Source organism: Ruditapes philippinarum, unplaced genomic scaffold (assembly GCF_026571515.1).
Source record: "Ruditapes philippinarum isolate M1 unplaced genomic scaffold, ASM2657151v2 ctg8_1_1_1_1, whole genome shotgun sequence".
Taxonomy (NCBI): Eukaryota; Metazoa; Mollusca; class Bivalvia; order Venerida; family Veneridae; genus Ruditapes; species Ruditapes philippinarum.
This window is the reverse complement of record NW_026856049.1, coordinates 449531-466989: the sequence shown is the minus strand read 5'-3', so window position 1 is coordinate 466989 and position 17459 is coordinate 449531. Positions and strand designations below refer to the sequence as shown.

At 33.7% G+C, this 17459-nt stretch overlaps 1 protein-coding gene across 1 annotated transcript; it reads left to right on the top strand.

The window, feature by feature from the left end:
- Positions 1 to 1005: 1005 nt before the first annotated feature.
- On the top strand, positions 1006 to 17205 carry LOC132745246 (E3 SUMO-protein ligase NSE2-like). Its single transcript, XM_060734108.1, has 5 exons — positions 1006 to 1158; positions 6496 to 6605; positions 7212 to 7353; positions 8951 to 9152; positions 14949 to 17205. The coding sequence occupies exons 1-5, from the start codon at positions 1038 to 1040 to the stop codon at positions 15067 to 15069; spliced, it is 696 nt and encodes a 231-aa protein (XP_060590091.1). The 5' UTR covers positions 1006 to 1037; the 3' UTR covers positions 15070 to 17205.
- The last annotated feature ends 254 nt before the right edge of the window (positions 17206 to 17459 follow it).

The window sequence follows — 17459 nt, the reverse complement described above, 5'->3', positions numbered from 1 at the left end:
AACATGGAGGTAACAAAGCCTGTCGAGTAGGTAGACCATGGGCGGGTACATAGAGACGGATATTCCTATCTGAACAACAAACACTGGTCTTTCTTGCACATTCTATCCTATTCTAAATTGTAAACCTCAATAAATTAACTATTTATGGAGATTAATATCAATTCATTATTTACTATTTTCTTACCGAAATTACAACTTCATCCCCACTGGCGAAAGTACATCATCCTAAGACACTCCGTTTTATGCTAAAACGTGCTGAAATTATGTCATTTTAAGCATGTTACTCATTTTGCACAACCCCCATCCCAAGCATGGATCAAACTAACAGAAACAACAGTCTGGTATACAAGAATAAACATTAGCATTTGATTAAACCACGCAAAGAAACAATGATTTCAACATATTTAACTTTTGATATTTTAGTATACTTTCAAACTTGCAACATCGTAAATTATAGTATTTGCTATATTTCCCAACCTGTTCGTAACATCTATAGATCGACAATTTCTATATAACACATTGAAAAAAAAGCTTAATTCTTATTTGGTTTTAAATTTACTAACGTCTTATGCTACTGTAGAAAGATACGTGTGAAAATTTCATGATGAAAAACAAAGAGAGAAAGTGTAAACAGATTCGCTGTTTAATTATTTAAGCGATTTTAACTTCTAATTATTCTTATATCCTCCTTGGATTTTACAATAATTGCATTGTCTCAACACTCTTTATTTTAGACATGTGATAAATAGAATATCATATTCGTCTAATTTCAATACTGAATTTATTGAAATTGTCGAATAAAATAATATTATGCTCGCCAGAGCCTTGCATAATGTAACTTTATTCAACTCGTTCAAAAAATCCAGTATTGAATGTACACTCATTCAATATCCTCTATTTAATTTGATAATAGGGTGTAGCGAATCGAATATGGGACGAATCATGAATTGTATGAACTGTTAATTAATTCCCTCCCTTTGTAGAATGTACGTCATTTGTATGATAGTTAGTGTCAGAGTTTGAATATAATCATTATAATGGCTGGATTTGGCTTTGTAGACCAGGCAGTAAAATCTATAAACACTGTAGAAGAATACATTAAAGTAGGGATGGATATTGCAAATGAAGTTGCTCTAGATTTTTTGGAAAGTAACAAAGGTATCGATATAATTATTATGTTCACACGAGTCACGACATCATTTTTTGAAAAATGATTGGAAAATTGACACAAAATGATATCTTTTCCTAACATTATATTCTGTTGTTACTGGCTTAGGTCATTGGTGATGGTCCAGTAATAAGGCTACGAGGGTTGCAGGTTTAAACGTATTCTGTTCGATTTTCATTCTCAACATACACATGTAACTAATTCCGCATCATCACTTATTTCATGGTATAAATGGCATATTTCTATGTGACCAGTATTAAAATTGGTCAGAATTGACATACAGTCTACTCCACTTATAATGAGATCGGTTTTAACGAGATACTGCTTAAAATGTACATTCTAGTGTGTCCCGGCCTTTTTCCTTCTATTTTCCTTTCATTTTTTATCGTTTATAACGAGATCAGTTTTAGGGAGATATCGGTAACAACGTACATAATTTCGCCCCCCATGCATATTTTTCAGAATTTTAACGATGTCACTTCATTTGCACTTTGTCTGCATCAGTTTGTCACCTTGAGAAAAACAATGATGACCAATAATAAAGGTCAATTAATGAAGAAATTATTGACGCGGCACGAGATAATGGGTCGAGCAATTAGCGATCAAATGTGTCAGCCTTGTTTTGTCAGCGCTCCGGGCTAAATTGGCCTTAAGGTGACGAAATGTCATAACATAACAATTTCATTGAGTGATTAGCACAAAGGAAGTGGCTAATTTCTTGCAGTGTTATTCGGTGTTCGTGAGAAATGCACTGCGTGACTTTTGAAAACAAATTTTAAAATGTACATATAAATGAAAATAGACAAGCGGTTAGACGTAGATTGTGTTTTCATGTTTTGTTTAAATTCTATGATAGCTAGATATATTTATATACATGCATGTTTAAATAAACCAAAAACTTCTGATTGCAAAGAGTTACCTCCCATTATTTATATACTCTTTAAAAAGGATGCACGTGAAAGCGAAAGTAGAAATAAATGCTGCTCAACGGTGTCGGATTTCTCAATTTGTTCTGTCCCGGTTATAACGTTTGTTCTGTCCCGGTTATAACGAGACCCGGTTATAACGAGGAATCATCCGAAGTCCCAACAATCTCGTTGTATCTGGAGTGCACTGTATTTTATTCAAACATCTAAACAACAAAGTTTTTGTGCAAAATAGTTTAAATCTATAAATTTTTATGTAAAACAGAACAACATTTTACAAACTTCTGCTAAAAGCAACAATAATCTGTTAAATTTGTAAATACATCTGAAACAATCATCATTACAAAATGTTCTTGTTTGTTGAAAAAATAAATTTTGAGTTACACTGTAAAGATACTTTTAATATTTAAAATTATGCAAAATAACATGTAGAAATTTGACCTGAAACATGAAAAAACTGAAGTAAAACACCATTACTGCGATTTAAATGATGAGGTTTTTTTTTTGACATACTGTTTTCAAAATGGCCGACATATGGTCTACGTCTGGCTCATTTAAACTGATTTTGACTAAATATATTGTTGTTTCCTTGTGTAATACAGCAGGAAAAGTCACATAAGTATCATTTTGTGTGTACGTCCGTCCTGCTTCTGTCCGTCCGAATTTCATTTCCGCGCTAGTTCTCTGCCACTACTGGCTGGAATTCAATGAAACTTTATGGGAATCATCAATATCAAGAGGAGATGCGCATATCGTCGGCTTGTTCCAGTCAGACCTTTTAACTCAGAGTTATGGCCCTTGATTAGTTTTGCATTATGCATATAGAGCAAAAATCATTTCCGCGCTACTGCTCTGCAACTACTGTCTGGAATTCAATGAAACTTTATTGGAACCTTTTATACCAAGAGGAGATGTGCATATCTTTGCCTTGTTCCGGTCAGACACTTTAACTCAGAGTTATGGCCCTTGATTAGATATGCAGTATGCATATAGAGCAAAAATCGTTTCCGTGCTACTTCTCTGCAACTACTGGCTGGAATTCAACGCAAAACTTTATGGGAACCTTCAATACCAAAAGGAGATGCGCATATTGTCAGCTTGTTTTGGTCAGACACTTTAACTCAGAGTTATGGTCCTTGATTAGTTATGCAGTATGCATATAGAACAATAATCATTTCCGCGCTACTTCTCTGCAACTACTAGCTGGAATTCAACGAAACTTTATGGGAACCTTCAATACCAAAAGGAGATGAGATGTGCATATTGTTGCCTTGTTCTGGTCAGACACTATAACTCAGAGTTATGGTCCTTGATTAGTTATGCAGTATGCATATAGAGCAATAATTGTTTCCATGCTACTTCTCTGCAACTACTGGCTGGAATTCAACGAAACTTTATTGGAACTTTCAATACCAAGAGGAGATGTGCATATCGCCGCCTTGTTCCGGTCAGACACTTTAACTCAGAGTTATGGTCCTTGATTACTTATGCAGTATGCATATAGTGCAATAATCGTTTCCGTGCTACTTCTCAGCAACTACTGGCTGAAATTCAACGAAACTTTATGGGAACCTTCAATACCAAAAGGAGATGCGCATATCGTCGGCTTGTTCCGGTCAGACCCTTTAACTCAGAGTAATGGCCCTTGATTAGTTATGCAGTATGCATATAGAGCAATAATCATTTCCATGCTTCTTCTCTGCAACTACTGGCTGGAATTCAACGAAACTTTATGGGAACCTTCAATACCAAGAGGAGATGCGCATATAGTCGCCTTGTTCTGGTCAGACACTTTAACTCAGAGTTATGTCCCTTAATTAGTTATGCAGTATGCATATAGGGCCAACTTTATGGAACCTTCAAAAACAAGAGGTGCGCATATCGTCGGCTTGTTCCCGTCAGACACTAACTCGGAGTTATGGCCCTTGATTAGTTACAATGTATGCAGTATGCATATAGAGCTACTTCTCTGATACTACTTGCTGGAATTCAATTAAACTTTATGGGAACCATTAATACCAAGATGAGATGTGCATATATTGTTGCCTTGTTCAGACCAGACCCTTCATTACAGAGTTATGGCCCTTGATTAGTTATGTAGTATACATATAGAACAATATGGCTATTTCTTTGCAACTGCTGTATTGATTTCAACAAAACTTCATGGCAACCATATATACAAAAAGGCAATTTACATCTCATTGCCATGTCCAGATATTACTAGTTAACACTTAGGCTCTGTTATTGCCCTGAATATTTATTATGTACTAAGAGTATTACTGTTTACGCCATGATAAATATATAAATAAAGCCTTATGTCTTCAGTTGTTATGTTAGTAATAACCAGTACTCAGCAGGGGATATAAATTCAACGAATTTGCTTGTATTTTAATAACATGCCAAGTCTATCTATCTGTCTATCTCTGGATACTGTCAACCCCTTTAATACAAGTGTTAAAGGCAGGAATTAAGTGTAACGTTGGATTGTTAGTAAAAGGTGAAAAGAAAAACAAACAAAAAAGGAAAGTCCAAGCACTATAAACAGGAAGGTGAGACTGAAAATGTATTCTAGTCACATCAATGTGGTTAAAGTGTTAATAGTGAAAGAAGACAATAAGAGATAAAATAGTTAAAAAAAACACTGTGACAAGACTAGTACTGCAAGTTTAAAGAAATTCTATTGAACAGTTTTAACTTTGCCTATATGTCTATATGAAAACTCCGGAAAACATCTTTAAACTGAATTCAAAGTAGTGCAAGCTAAACAAAATCAGCAAAGATTACTTTTACAGGCAGTTTTTTTCTTAAATCACAGTGAGTTACAGAGTGTTAAATAATGAGTTCTGCTGAAGTATTGTCCATCAAGCTATTCTATAGTTTTCATGAAATTCGGATGGTACATAACTGATAATAAGAAATTTTTATGAGCATCATCAATTAATTCTCTAAACAAGCTTTTTATTTTACACTGGTCTGAGAGATAACTCGGGCACAAAGATAACTCTACCACTTCGTCAATTAAATAGTTTTGACATTTTTATGCCCCCACAGAGTGGGAGCATATAGCGTTGCACTTGTCAGTCCGAGTGTCCGTCCGTCAGTACGTCCGTCCGTCTGTCCGTACATCCCGAAATCTTGTGAACGCAACTCCTCTTAAACCGGATGGCAGATTGTGCTTAATCTTCCAGGGATGAACAACCTTAATGTGTAGATGGTAGTAAAGGAAGGAATTTTTGCGGCGACCAAATTTAACAGAATTATGGCCCTTTGTTGATTTAGTCACTATATACTATGTAGAAATTTTGTGAAGGCAACTCCTCTTAAACCGGATGGCAGATTTTGCTTAAACTTCCAGGGATGAACAACCTTTATGTGTAGATGGTAGTATAGGAAGGAATTTTTGCTGCGAGCAAATTTAACAGAATTATGGCCCTTTGTTGATTTAGTCACTATATACTATGTAGAAATTTTGTGAACGCAACTCCTCTTAAACTGGATGGCAGATTTTGCTTAAACTTCCAGGGATGAACAACCTTAATGTGAAGATGGTAGTAAAGGAAGGAATTTTTGCTGCGACCAAATTTAACAGAATTATGGCCCTTTGTTGATTTAGTCACTATATACTATGTAGAAATTTTGTGAACGCAACTCCTCTTAAACCGGATGGCAGATTTTGCTTAAACTTCCAGGGATGAACAACCTTTATGTGTAGATGGTAGTAAAGGAAGGAATTTTTGCTGCGACCAAATTTAACAGAATTATGGCCCTTTGTTGATTTTTAGTTTTCAACTTGTGGCACATGTAGTCCAAAAAATATTTGACCTAGAGTCATAAGATTGACAGAACAGTGGCATGTTGGAGCATCCGTGTCCTATGGACACATTTCTAGTTATTCAACAAATATACACATGGTCACTTTGTTATATCAGAGCAGGGTATCTGTGATGATCTTTCCAAATTTGGTAAATGTTTATTTTTTCATTGATGTCATTTTTGTGTACAAAAACTGCCTCAAAATGTTCTTTTTACCAAATTATTAGAAGGTTGTAGTTTGAACTATCATGAACACGGGCCACTAACTTGACCTAGACTTTCAAGAAGTACCAGTTTTAATTTCCATAAATGAGTTTTGAAGTGTAGTGTGAATCTTTAAATGGAAATTTGTTTAGGTAGGTAAGAGTTGTAAAAATACACAATTCAATTCTTTATTCAGCATATGAACAATAACATGTTCGTCGCCTTTAACATGATGACGGCGGTTACAATAAAGGAAATAAAGATATTGCACGAAAAAAACACCTTTAATTTATTGTCAAGGTTATCACTCCAAACAGTATTCTTATATATGCATGTTAACAAGAATTGTTATTGAATATAAAAAACAATATGTTTTGTTTGTAGAACAGTCAGAGAAAAGTATTAATGAGATACGGAAAGTGATCTTGAATTTCGTCAAGATGGACCAAGAAATAAAACATCTTCAGGAGGCAGTAGAATATGTTAAACAACAGGTAATTTTTCTGATCCAGCTGATGTTATTCTGTTATTTTAGTCATCTTTGTTAATAAAAAGATGACTAAAATAATAGAATAACATAAGCTGTAGTGTAAATCTAACATTTTAACATTTTAGGTAACAGTAATTTTCCTTTAATGTTATTCATTCTTGGCTTCAGTATATGTACACAATTACTTTCATTTCTGTGCTATTTCTGGGCAACTGCTCACTGGATTTCAACAAAAGTTTCTTGGAACCATCAATACCAAATGGAGATTTCCATATCCTTGATCATTAATGGCATTAATTTATTGTATATTTTAAGGATATTTTTTACTGTAAGAGCTGTTTTGTAGTACACTGTATAATGCAGGTATTCAAATTCATTTTCACTTGAATACCTGTGATTACTATAAGGCTTTAGTCAAGTGATTTGTATGTAATGGAAGGGGATATAAATTTAATAAATTTGCTTGTTTGGTACACACCATGCAGTATCTCATTATTTTATGTGGGATTTTGTTGTGGGTACAAGTCATATAGAGTTCATAAAATTTGTAAGGTGATAAAAACATCCTGTACCTAATGTTTTTTAAGTAACTAGTTATATTATGTTTTAGCCTCAGGACAATGGCGTGAGTTTAGAAAGTCTTCTTGACAAGAAACTGGTTGAGCTGGATGCAGGAACCACTGTTTCAATGTTACTACAGCATGAGAAGGTACAGGAGTTCAATCAACGAATGTGGGAAACTTTACATCCAGGTTAGTTTTTCACTCATTTAGAAACAAAAGAGAAATAGGCAGACTTATGCCATAATGATAAGAGTTTTGATATTGAAATTTGTCTTTCTTGGCACAAACTGTCACTGTTTTACAACTGTCACTGTATTGGTAAATTTTGTGACTGTTTTGATGTAGTCTGTCGCTGTCTGCCTTGGCACAATTTGTTGATTTATTTTGTACAATCTCACACTGTACTGGTTTCCTAGCAGTTTCCAGCCCCAAATCACACTTTTTTTACAAATACATGTAGATAAAAATCTGTCTACGGAGGAGAACAAAACTTTGACAGAACAAAGTTAGATACCATTAAGCATTAAAATGTTTTTAATATTGCTTTTTAATTTTACTTTTTGTGCCCCCACTATAGGTGGGGTTTAGATTTACCTTTGTCCGCCTGTCTGTCTGGCCATTTGTCCGTCCCTTCTCATTTTGTGTCACATGTAGCTCAAAAAGTATTTGACCTAGGGTCATGAAACTTTACATGAAAGTTGCTCAGCATGTGAAGTTGTGCACCTGGGGTTTCGATTGTAGATTTTATTCTGTTTTTAATCAGAGTTATTGCCCTAGACTTAGTGAAAGTTGCAATTTATAATTTGTGTTGTGTGTAGCTCAAAAATATTTAACCTAGAGTCATGAAACTTAACAGGAATGTTTGTCAGCATGTGTAGTTGTGCACCTGGGGTTTTGTTTGTGGATTTATCCAGTATTTCTAGAGCTTTTGCCCTTGTCTTGGTAAAAACCATTCCATTATGTTGTGTTATTTGTTCCTTGAGCGCTTGAGTTAAAATCAAACAACTTTACAGGAATAATGATCAACATCACTGTGAAGCTATGCACCTGGGGTTTCGCATGTGGATTTTTTTCAGTTTTGTTAGAGTTATTGCCCTTGACTTAGTATAAATTTGAAATTTTCGCATAGCTCAAAAAGTGTTTGACCTGTAGATCTGAAAATTAACAAGAATGTTGGTCAGCATATGTACTTATGCACCTTGGCTTTGCTTGTGGATTTATTCAGTATTTGTAAAGTTCTTGCCCTTTACTTAGTAAAGCATTTTAGTTTTCAACTTGTGGCACATGTAGCCCCAAAAATATTTGACCTAGAGTCATAAGATTGGAGTGTGGGGGAACCCTTGTCATAGAAATATTGTTTATCTTTTCATAGAAATATTGTTAATCACTTTATAGAATATTGTTTATTACTCAATATTGTTTGTTTCTCATAGAAATATTGTTTATCACTTCATAGAAATATTGTTTATCACTTCATGGAAATATTGTTTATTTCTTCATAGAAATATTGTTTATCACTTCATAGAAATATTGTTTATTACTTCATAGAAATATTGTTTATCACTTCATAGAAATATTGTTTATTTCTTCATAGAAATATTGTTTATCACTTCATAGAAATATTGTTTATCAATTCATAGAAATATTGTTTATCACTTCATAGACATACATACATGTATATTATTTTTTCATAGACACATTTTTAATCTCATATATTTTCAGAGAAAAATAGTTGGTTTTTTTTTGTTTCGTTTGTTTTTCATATATAAAATTATTGTTTTGACAGATGAAGCCTACTCGGCAGCAGAGTTTGGTTTTCCAGCACCAGGTACTGACGCAGAGGTTGAAATGACCCAGGAAAATGTGAACACAAAATGTCCCTACACTGGTATGGAGATGGTAAACCCAGTAAGAAACAAAAATTGTGGACATAATTATGACATGGAGGGTATCCAACAGTATATCAAACAAAGGAAGAAGAAAGCGAAGTATGTGAACACATGATTACATGAGTGTTACATTGTTCATTTACATATACATGTATAACATAAGTCAAACAAGTTGCTAATGGGATATATTGGAGAATATAACCTGAATGAGATAAATATCATCTTAGGTGCTAGATGAGGGTTATACAGTAAACTTCACTTATAGAAGACACGGTCATAGCAAAATTCCTGTTATAAGAAACATCAATTTTTGGCCCGAATTTTGCATGGTTATAAGAAAAAGGAACTCATTTTTAGCTCGACTATAAGTATATGTAGAGCTGTCCTACTTGCCCCGGCGTCGGCGTCCGCGTCCAGATTTCAGATTAAAGTTTTGGTGCAGTAAAATATTTTTCACTATAACTTTGTCATTTCTTAAGGTATCAACTTCAAACTTCAAATATATGTTCCTTATCATCAACCACATCTTATGTGACAAGGTTCATAACTCTAGCACCAATATTTTCAGATTTATATCCCCTTGAACTTAGAATTTTCCTCAAAAAATACTATTTTTAGCTCACCTGTCACAAAGTGACAGGGTGAGCTTTTGTGATCGCTTTTCGTCCGGCGTCCGTCCGTCCGTCCGTCGTCCGTCCGTCGTCCGTCCGTAAACTTTTGCTTTAAATGACATCTCCTCATAAACCACTGAGCCAATTTCATCCAAACTTCACAGGAATGTTCCTTTGGTGGTCACCTTTAAAAATTGTTCAAAGAATTTAATTCCATGCAGAACTCTGGTTGCCATGGCAACCGAAAGAAAAATCTTTAAATATCTTCTTTTAAACAACCCTAAGAGCTAGAGCTTAGATATTTGGCATGAAACATCTTCTAATGAGTGTCTACCAAGTTTGTTCAAATAAAAGCCCTGGGGTCAAAATTGGCCCCGCCCCAGGGGGTCATTGATTTTCCCTATATGCATATAGTAAAAACTTAAAAAATCTTCTTTTAAAGAACCCAAAGAGCTAGAGCTAAGATATTTAGCATGAAACATCTTCTAATGAGTGTCTACCAAGTTTGTTCAAATAAAAGCCCTGGGGTCAAAACTGGCCCCGCCCCGGGGGTCATTGATTTTCCTTATATGTGTATAGCAAAAACTTAAAAATCTTCTTTGAAAAAACCCAAATAGCTAGAGTTTAGATATTAAGCATGAAACATCTTTAAGTAAATATCTACAAAGTTTGTTCAAATAAAAGCCGGGGGGTCAAAACTGGCCCTGCCCCAGGGGTGTCATTGTTTTTAACTATATGTGTATAGTAAAAACTTAAAAAATCTTCTTTTAAAAAAACCCAATGAGCTAGAACTTAGATGTTTAGCATGAAACATCTTCGTATGGGTGTCTACCAAGTCTGTTCAAATAAACAAATAAAAGCCCTTGGGTAAAAATTGGCCCGAGGGGTGGGGGGGGGGCTATATACAGGTGAGCGACCTCAGGGCCATCATGGCCCTCTTGTTTACTGTTACTTCTTTATTTGTTAAGGGATCAACCTCATACTTCAAATATATGTACCTTATCATAATCCCCATCTTATGTGACAAGGTTCATAACTCTAGCACCAATATTCTCAGATGTATCTCCCCTTTAACTAAGAATTTTCCTCAAAAAATACTATTTTTCACTGTTACTTCTTTATTTGTTAAGGGATCAACCTCATACTTTAAATATATGTACCTTATTATCATCCCCATCTTATGTGACAAGGTTCATAACTCTAGCACCAATATTTTCAGATTTATCTCCCCTTGAACTTAGAATTTTCCTCAAAAAAAAACTATTTTTTACTGTTACTTCTTTATTTGTTAAGGGATCAACCTCATACTTCAAATATATGTACCTTATCATCATCCCCATCTTATGTGACAAGGTTCATAACTCTAGCACCAATATTTTCAGATTTATCTCCCCTTGAACTTAGAATTTTCCTTAAAAAATATTATTTTTTACTATAACTTTTTTAGATTTAAAGGTATCTACCTCAAACTTCAAATACTTATTCCTTATCATCAATTACATTTTATGTGACAATGTTCAACTCTTGAAGCAATATTTACAGATCTATCTCTCTTTGAACTTAGGATTTTCTTTAAGAAATATTATAACTTCTTTACTTTTTAAGGTATCTACTTCAAATATATATTTCTTATCATTACACACATGTTGTGTGACAAGGTGTGACTATTTCTAGAATTATTCCCCTTGATCTTGGAATTTATGCTAACAAATGTTTTTTTACTAAAACTTAATACATAATTATACATAATTGATTTTTCTTTCATAGTTTTGTCCCCATTACTGCGTCCAGTATTTTATTAGTCGAGCTTCGCTGTCTCCTGTGACAGCTCTTGTTTAGTACCAATTAAGTTAAAAAACAGAAAATGACACTTTTAAACAAATTGCAAAATATTGGCTATCCGTAAATAGATTCCACATTTTCTACTTTCTTTATTCATTGGCACAGATTAATACCCGGCCAAAAGTACCGTTTATTTTTGTACCCGGTATGTACTTCAATACAGCTATGAAAATGAGTTTGTATAGCAGTACGTAATAGCTTTCTATTTAGGATATTTTTAGCACAAGTTCTTGTCTCCAAAATAAAAAGGTTATTCATTTTATTCCATTATTTCTTTTTTTAAAGAAAAATGATTATGATCACTTGCAATCGGTTTTCAACATAATTACCCATGCTTTTTCTTTTCAGAATAGAATCCATTGAAAAATACAAAGTACGCTTGACTTGATTGCAATAAATACGGATTATTATGTTGTAGTAGCTTTCTGAGGCTTTGTATTTTGCTAGGAGCAGCGGTGCAAATTTGATAAGCAAGACCAAAGGTCGAGCGAGATACCAATTTTCGAATGTTGCAAGTAGAAAAATACATAACCTCAGAAAGCTACTACAACATAATTTTCCTTCTATTATATACCTTTTTGTTTCATTCAGAAAATGAAATGTAGTTGTCAAAAAATATATTCATGACTGACAGATGATTACGTACTTCTTGCAAAATTGGCCACGCCTTTAATAATTTTGGTTCCTGTTTTCAAATGCAACGATATACAAAGCTAAGATCGGAACCAACGTCAAAAACAGTCTGACACTTCCATATATGGTACCGTATTTGTCACTAAAATTATACGGAAATTTCTATCTTTTGAAGCGTATTTGCCCTTCAAGATTTGCGTGTATTTCAAGGAAAAAATTTATAGGTATATAATAAAAGAAATCTATATCTTTCATAAGTAAAAGTCACCCTTAAAATATAAAAGAAGATGTTCTATATAAAAGGAAGGAAAAATCGAAAATCTTGTTTATTTTAAATCATGGAAAGAAAACAAAAAGCGCTGAGTTTAGGAACAAAATGTGATATTTTATGAGATATTGAGAAAGGGAGTAAAACTTAAACTGAAATACATGTAGTATGCTCTCGGGTATTGTGTCTTAAAAGAAATTACATTGTATTCTAGAGGGGTATCAACCCTCAACATCCTCCGAAATGGAAGGGACATCGTTTCGGAAAATATGATAATGTGGACTCGGCACTTTTTGAGTGGTTTAAACTTAAAGGTTCCAGAGCCAGTAGTATGCCAATCAGCGGCATTATTCTTAAAATGCTGATGACCTTGCAAAACATTGCAATTATTTCTTTTTTGAATCAATGTAAGGGAGACCACAATGACGAACCCAATAAAGTTAATTTTCCTAATCAAATGCTCTTCAAAATGGAGGACGATGGTAAACAATCAGTTTGTTATATGTAAATCTGTTCACTGATACAATTCGCTTTATACTTACAAGGAACTCCGAATATAAAGAACAGATTTTGAATGTCCCAATGAGTTCGTTATAAGCGGAGTTTACTGTAGTTATGTCAGTAAGGCTATATTCTCTAGTATATTCCATCAGCAACTAGTATAATAAATTTATAATAATGCAAATTGTTAATTGACAACAAGTTCATGAGAAAACCTAGCACTGAAAAAGGTGCCATGTTAATAAAATGACGTCATTCAGTCAATGGCTTAGCTAATGCTTCACATTGAAAAGTAATTCAAGTATAGTCAGCATAGTGGTGTTACTTTTAACCTTTATTTTTTTTTAAATGATGACATTTTATTTGAGAAATTTGCCATATAGAACTCATAAATAACCTTGTCCTTGAAGGTAAAATTATTGTGTTTTTGCTTTAATTGGATATTACATTGTAATAAATGACTTCGCTGTCTGTCCATTTGTTCATCTGGTCGTCCCTCTGCATTAAGCTTGTGCAGCTTTCACAGGTCAAACTGCTGATGGGATTTCAACCAAACTTTACAGGAGTGTTAAGTACCATCCCTCGTGCTTATTGTCGGTATGTTCCGCTTCACTGCACAAAATGGCCACCAGAGCTAAAAATAAAAAAATCTTATCTGGCTTTCACGGGTCAAACTGGTGGTGAGATTTCAACCTAACTTCACAGAAGTGATCAGTACCATCCATAGTTTTGCATACCGCCAGCACTTTTTGCTTCGCTGCGAAAAATGACTGCCAGAGCTAAAAATAAAAAATTTCTTGTCAGCTTTCACAGGTCAAACAGCTGGTGGGATTTCAACCAACCATGACCTTAACTGTCATGGTGAAATATGACATTTATTTTTTACAAGAAAATAACATTTTCTAGAAGTACCCTTTACTATGATATATTTGTGTCTGACTTTAGAAGTAAGAAAAAAGTCGAGCGTGGTTTCCGCTCCGTGGCTCTCGTTTATAGAAACAAATTTGTTATTGTAAATGATTTTCTTTAATAGAAATATAACAAAATGTTACTGTTGTATGTACAGGTATGTGGGTACTGTGCCACTTTGATAATGTGAGAGGGACGTTGCATTTTTTGTGTAAAGTTTACTTTTTTGTCTGAATAGGTAAAACAGGTATTTAAGAAGCGGTTATAGTACAAGATAAAAGTAGAATATGAAATGTCTTGATGGCAAAGTTGGTAAGGTCATTGGCATGCAATGACCTGAAATAAAACATTTTCACAAGTTCGAGCCTCAAAATTGTCTAACTCATCCTTTTCTTTTTTTGTTTCCCTTTTTTCCAATTTTACTGAAGATGCAAATGAATTGGAAAATAAAGGTAGTTTTGTAATAATATCTAATGTTTAAATTATACCGGTATTAATATTCTTTTATCCTGTGTAGTGTTAAATATGCAGTAATCATAGTATTTCGTGCCAACTTAGCTACAGTTGAAACAATTTGTGTACATGTATTCATTCCGTTTAGTATTCAATATAAGGCTGTACCAACTTTCTAGATATTACTTTTGGAAACAAGAAATTGAAATGAGAAGTTAATAGAAATTAACACAACACTTAACACTTCTTTACGTCAAGAAAAAATATAACATATTCATATTGTTTATAGACATAGACATTATTTTCGAGAAAAAAGCACAATCCGAACCAGTCTTGCATTGATATTTAACTAGAAAATAAGCTGACAAGCTTACCTACTGCGTTACGCTGACAGTTGATTAATTAAGCCTGCGTGCCTAAAGATAATAACACAATATGATAACTGTTTTACACCGTAATAGTGGACTTGACCACCGCGTCAATAAATAGTTATCCTTAACTGACAGTAATACAATTAATATCTACCTGTCAATAATGGCAATCTTGTGATGAGTGTGATCAGAACCTTGCTGTTATTGCTGTTTATTAAAATCATTAATATTACTTTGTTGTATCATTTACAGCATTTATAGACAACTGAGCAATCTAGCCATTATGGCCCTTTTGTTTTTGTTTCAGGTGCCCAATTGCAGGCTGTTCTAATGAAAAACCAGTGGAAATGTCGGACTTAGAAGAGAATAAAGAATTGAAAAGACATATTGACAGAGTAAACAGGATTGCGAAAAAAGGAAAGAAATAGTTACTTAGAACAAATTATTCACCACCACGTGTTCAGAAAAACAATGTGTTACAAATAGTTACATGGACATAATGACTTCATTGTGTAATATAGTATATGTACATAATGACTTCATTGTGTAATATAGTATATGTACATAATGACTTCATTGTGTAATATAGTATATGTACATAATTTCTAACATGATTTGACAATATATATTTATACTATTACCTGTACAATTTGTCTTTTTTTTTCACCATAGATAATTCTTTTTATGCCCCCACAATGTGGGAGCATATAGCGTTGCACTTGTCCGTCCGTCCGTCAGTCCCGAAATCTTGTGAACGCAACTGCTCTTAAACCGAATGGCAGATTTTGCTTAAACTTACAGGGATGAACAACCTTAATGTGTAGATGGTAGTAAAGGAAGGAATTTTCGCTGCGACCAAATTTAACAGAATTATGGCCCTTTGTTGATTTTTTCACTATATACTATGTAGAAATTTTGTGAACGCAACTCCTCTTAAACCGGATGGCAGATTTTGCTTAAACTTACAGGGATGAACAACCTTAATGTGTAGATGGTAGTAAAGGAAGGAATTTTTGCTGCGACCAAATTTAACAGAATTATGGCCCTTTGTTGATTTTTTCACTATATACTATGTAGAAATTTTGTGAACGCAACTCCTCTTAAACCAGATGGCAGATTTTGCTTAAACTTACAGGGATGAACAACCTTAATGTGTAGATGGTAGTAAAGGAAGGAATTTTCGCTGCGACCAAATTTTACAGAATTATGGCTCTTTGTTGATTTTTTCACTATATACTATGTAGAAATTTTGTGAATGCAACTCCTCTTATACCGGATGGCAGATTTTGCTTAAACTTTCAGGGATGAACAACCTTAATGTGTAGATGGCAGTAAAGGAAGGAATTTTTGCTGCAACCAAATTTAACAGAATTATGGCCCTTTGTTGATTTTTTCATTATATACTATGTAGAAATTTTGTGAACGCAACTCCTTAAACCGGATGGCAGATTTTGCTTAAACTTTCAGGGATTAACAACCTTAATGTGTAGATGGTAGTAAAGGAAGGAATTTTTGCTTTGACCAAATTTAACAGAATTATGGGACTTTGTTGATTTTTAGTTTTCAACTTGTTGCACATGTAGTCCAAAAAATATTTGACCTACAGTCGTAAGATTGACAGAACAGTGGCGTGTGGGGGCATCCGTGTCCTATGGACACATTTCTAGTTATGTATATGTATTTGTGCCACTAAAGTTATTCTCTTGACCACCTTTCCAAGTCGTCTTCTGTCAAGGACATTGGTGGGGGTATGAATCGCATTCAGCGATAGTTCTAGTTTTTTGTGCATTCAGCTATAAAGATGACTGTTGTGAGGGTATTTTATCACAAGACAGTAGATCTCATTTATGAACAAACAGAAATGAGTGTAAGTTGTGTTTTCATTATGGATAACGTGACAAGTTTTACTGGTCATGTGACATTTCAACCTGGAAATTATTTTTATCCAAAGCTTCTTTTACATATTGAGTACAGATGATTTGACAAGTGTAGACACACCTGATGCAAAATAGAGGATATTGAATGAGTTTAAGTTCAACACTGAAAATTGCACGAGTTGAATAAAATTATATTATGCGAGCCTCTGGCAAGCATAATATTATTTCATTCAAGGATTTCAATAAATTCAGTAATGGACCTACACGAATTTAATATTCTATTTATCACATACCAAAAATAAAGACTGTTTCAAGTGAAAAAAGAGTCATTTTTCATTGACGCGCCTATAGTATAACGCAAACATCTAACGCGTCTTAACACTATGTATAACGCTAATGACGTCATGTCAAAAAATATGCACGGCCGTGCAATACCATTTTTACATGTCACAAAATGGACACGGATGTGTGATAAAATTGTCTTTGTTTTTTGTTTATCAAACAACATATTTTCCATTTTATATATAAAAGTAAATGCTAACAAGTAAATGCTATTATTTCTATTTTTCGTGAACATTTTATAGTGATCTGAAGACACCACTTACGTTTATATTTTATAGGAGTAATTGTATCTATTTCTTAGGCATAAGTGCCTTGATTATCAGAATGAAAATAAGTACATAATATCTAGGACTAACATAAAATGCTTTAATCTTATTTGTCAAGGTAAACCTAGAACAAGATAATTATTAAAAAGCATGGTCAATGTGAAGATTATCATTATTTTTGTATTGTAAAGATAAGATTCAAGTTTGTTGTTTGTAAAATTGCATATCATCATAATTATATATGTTATCTGTATCTTTGTTAGGCAGCTCCCACTTTGTGCAATTGTTTGATCTTACAGAGCTACTTATAAACTGTATACAAACATGTAAATC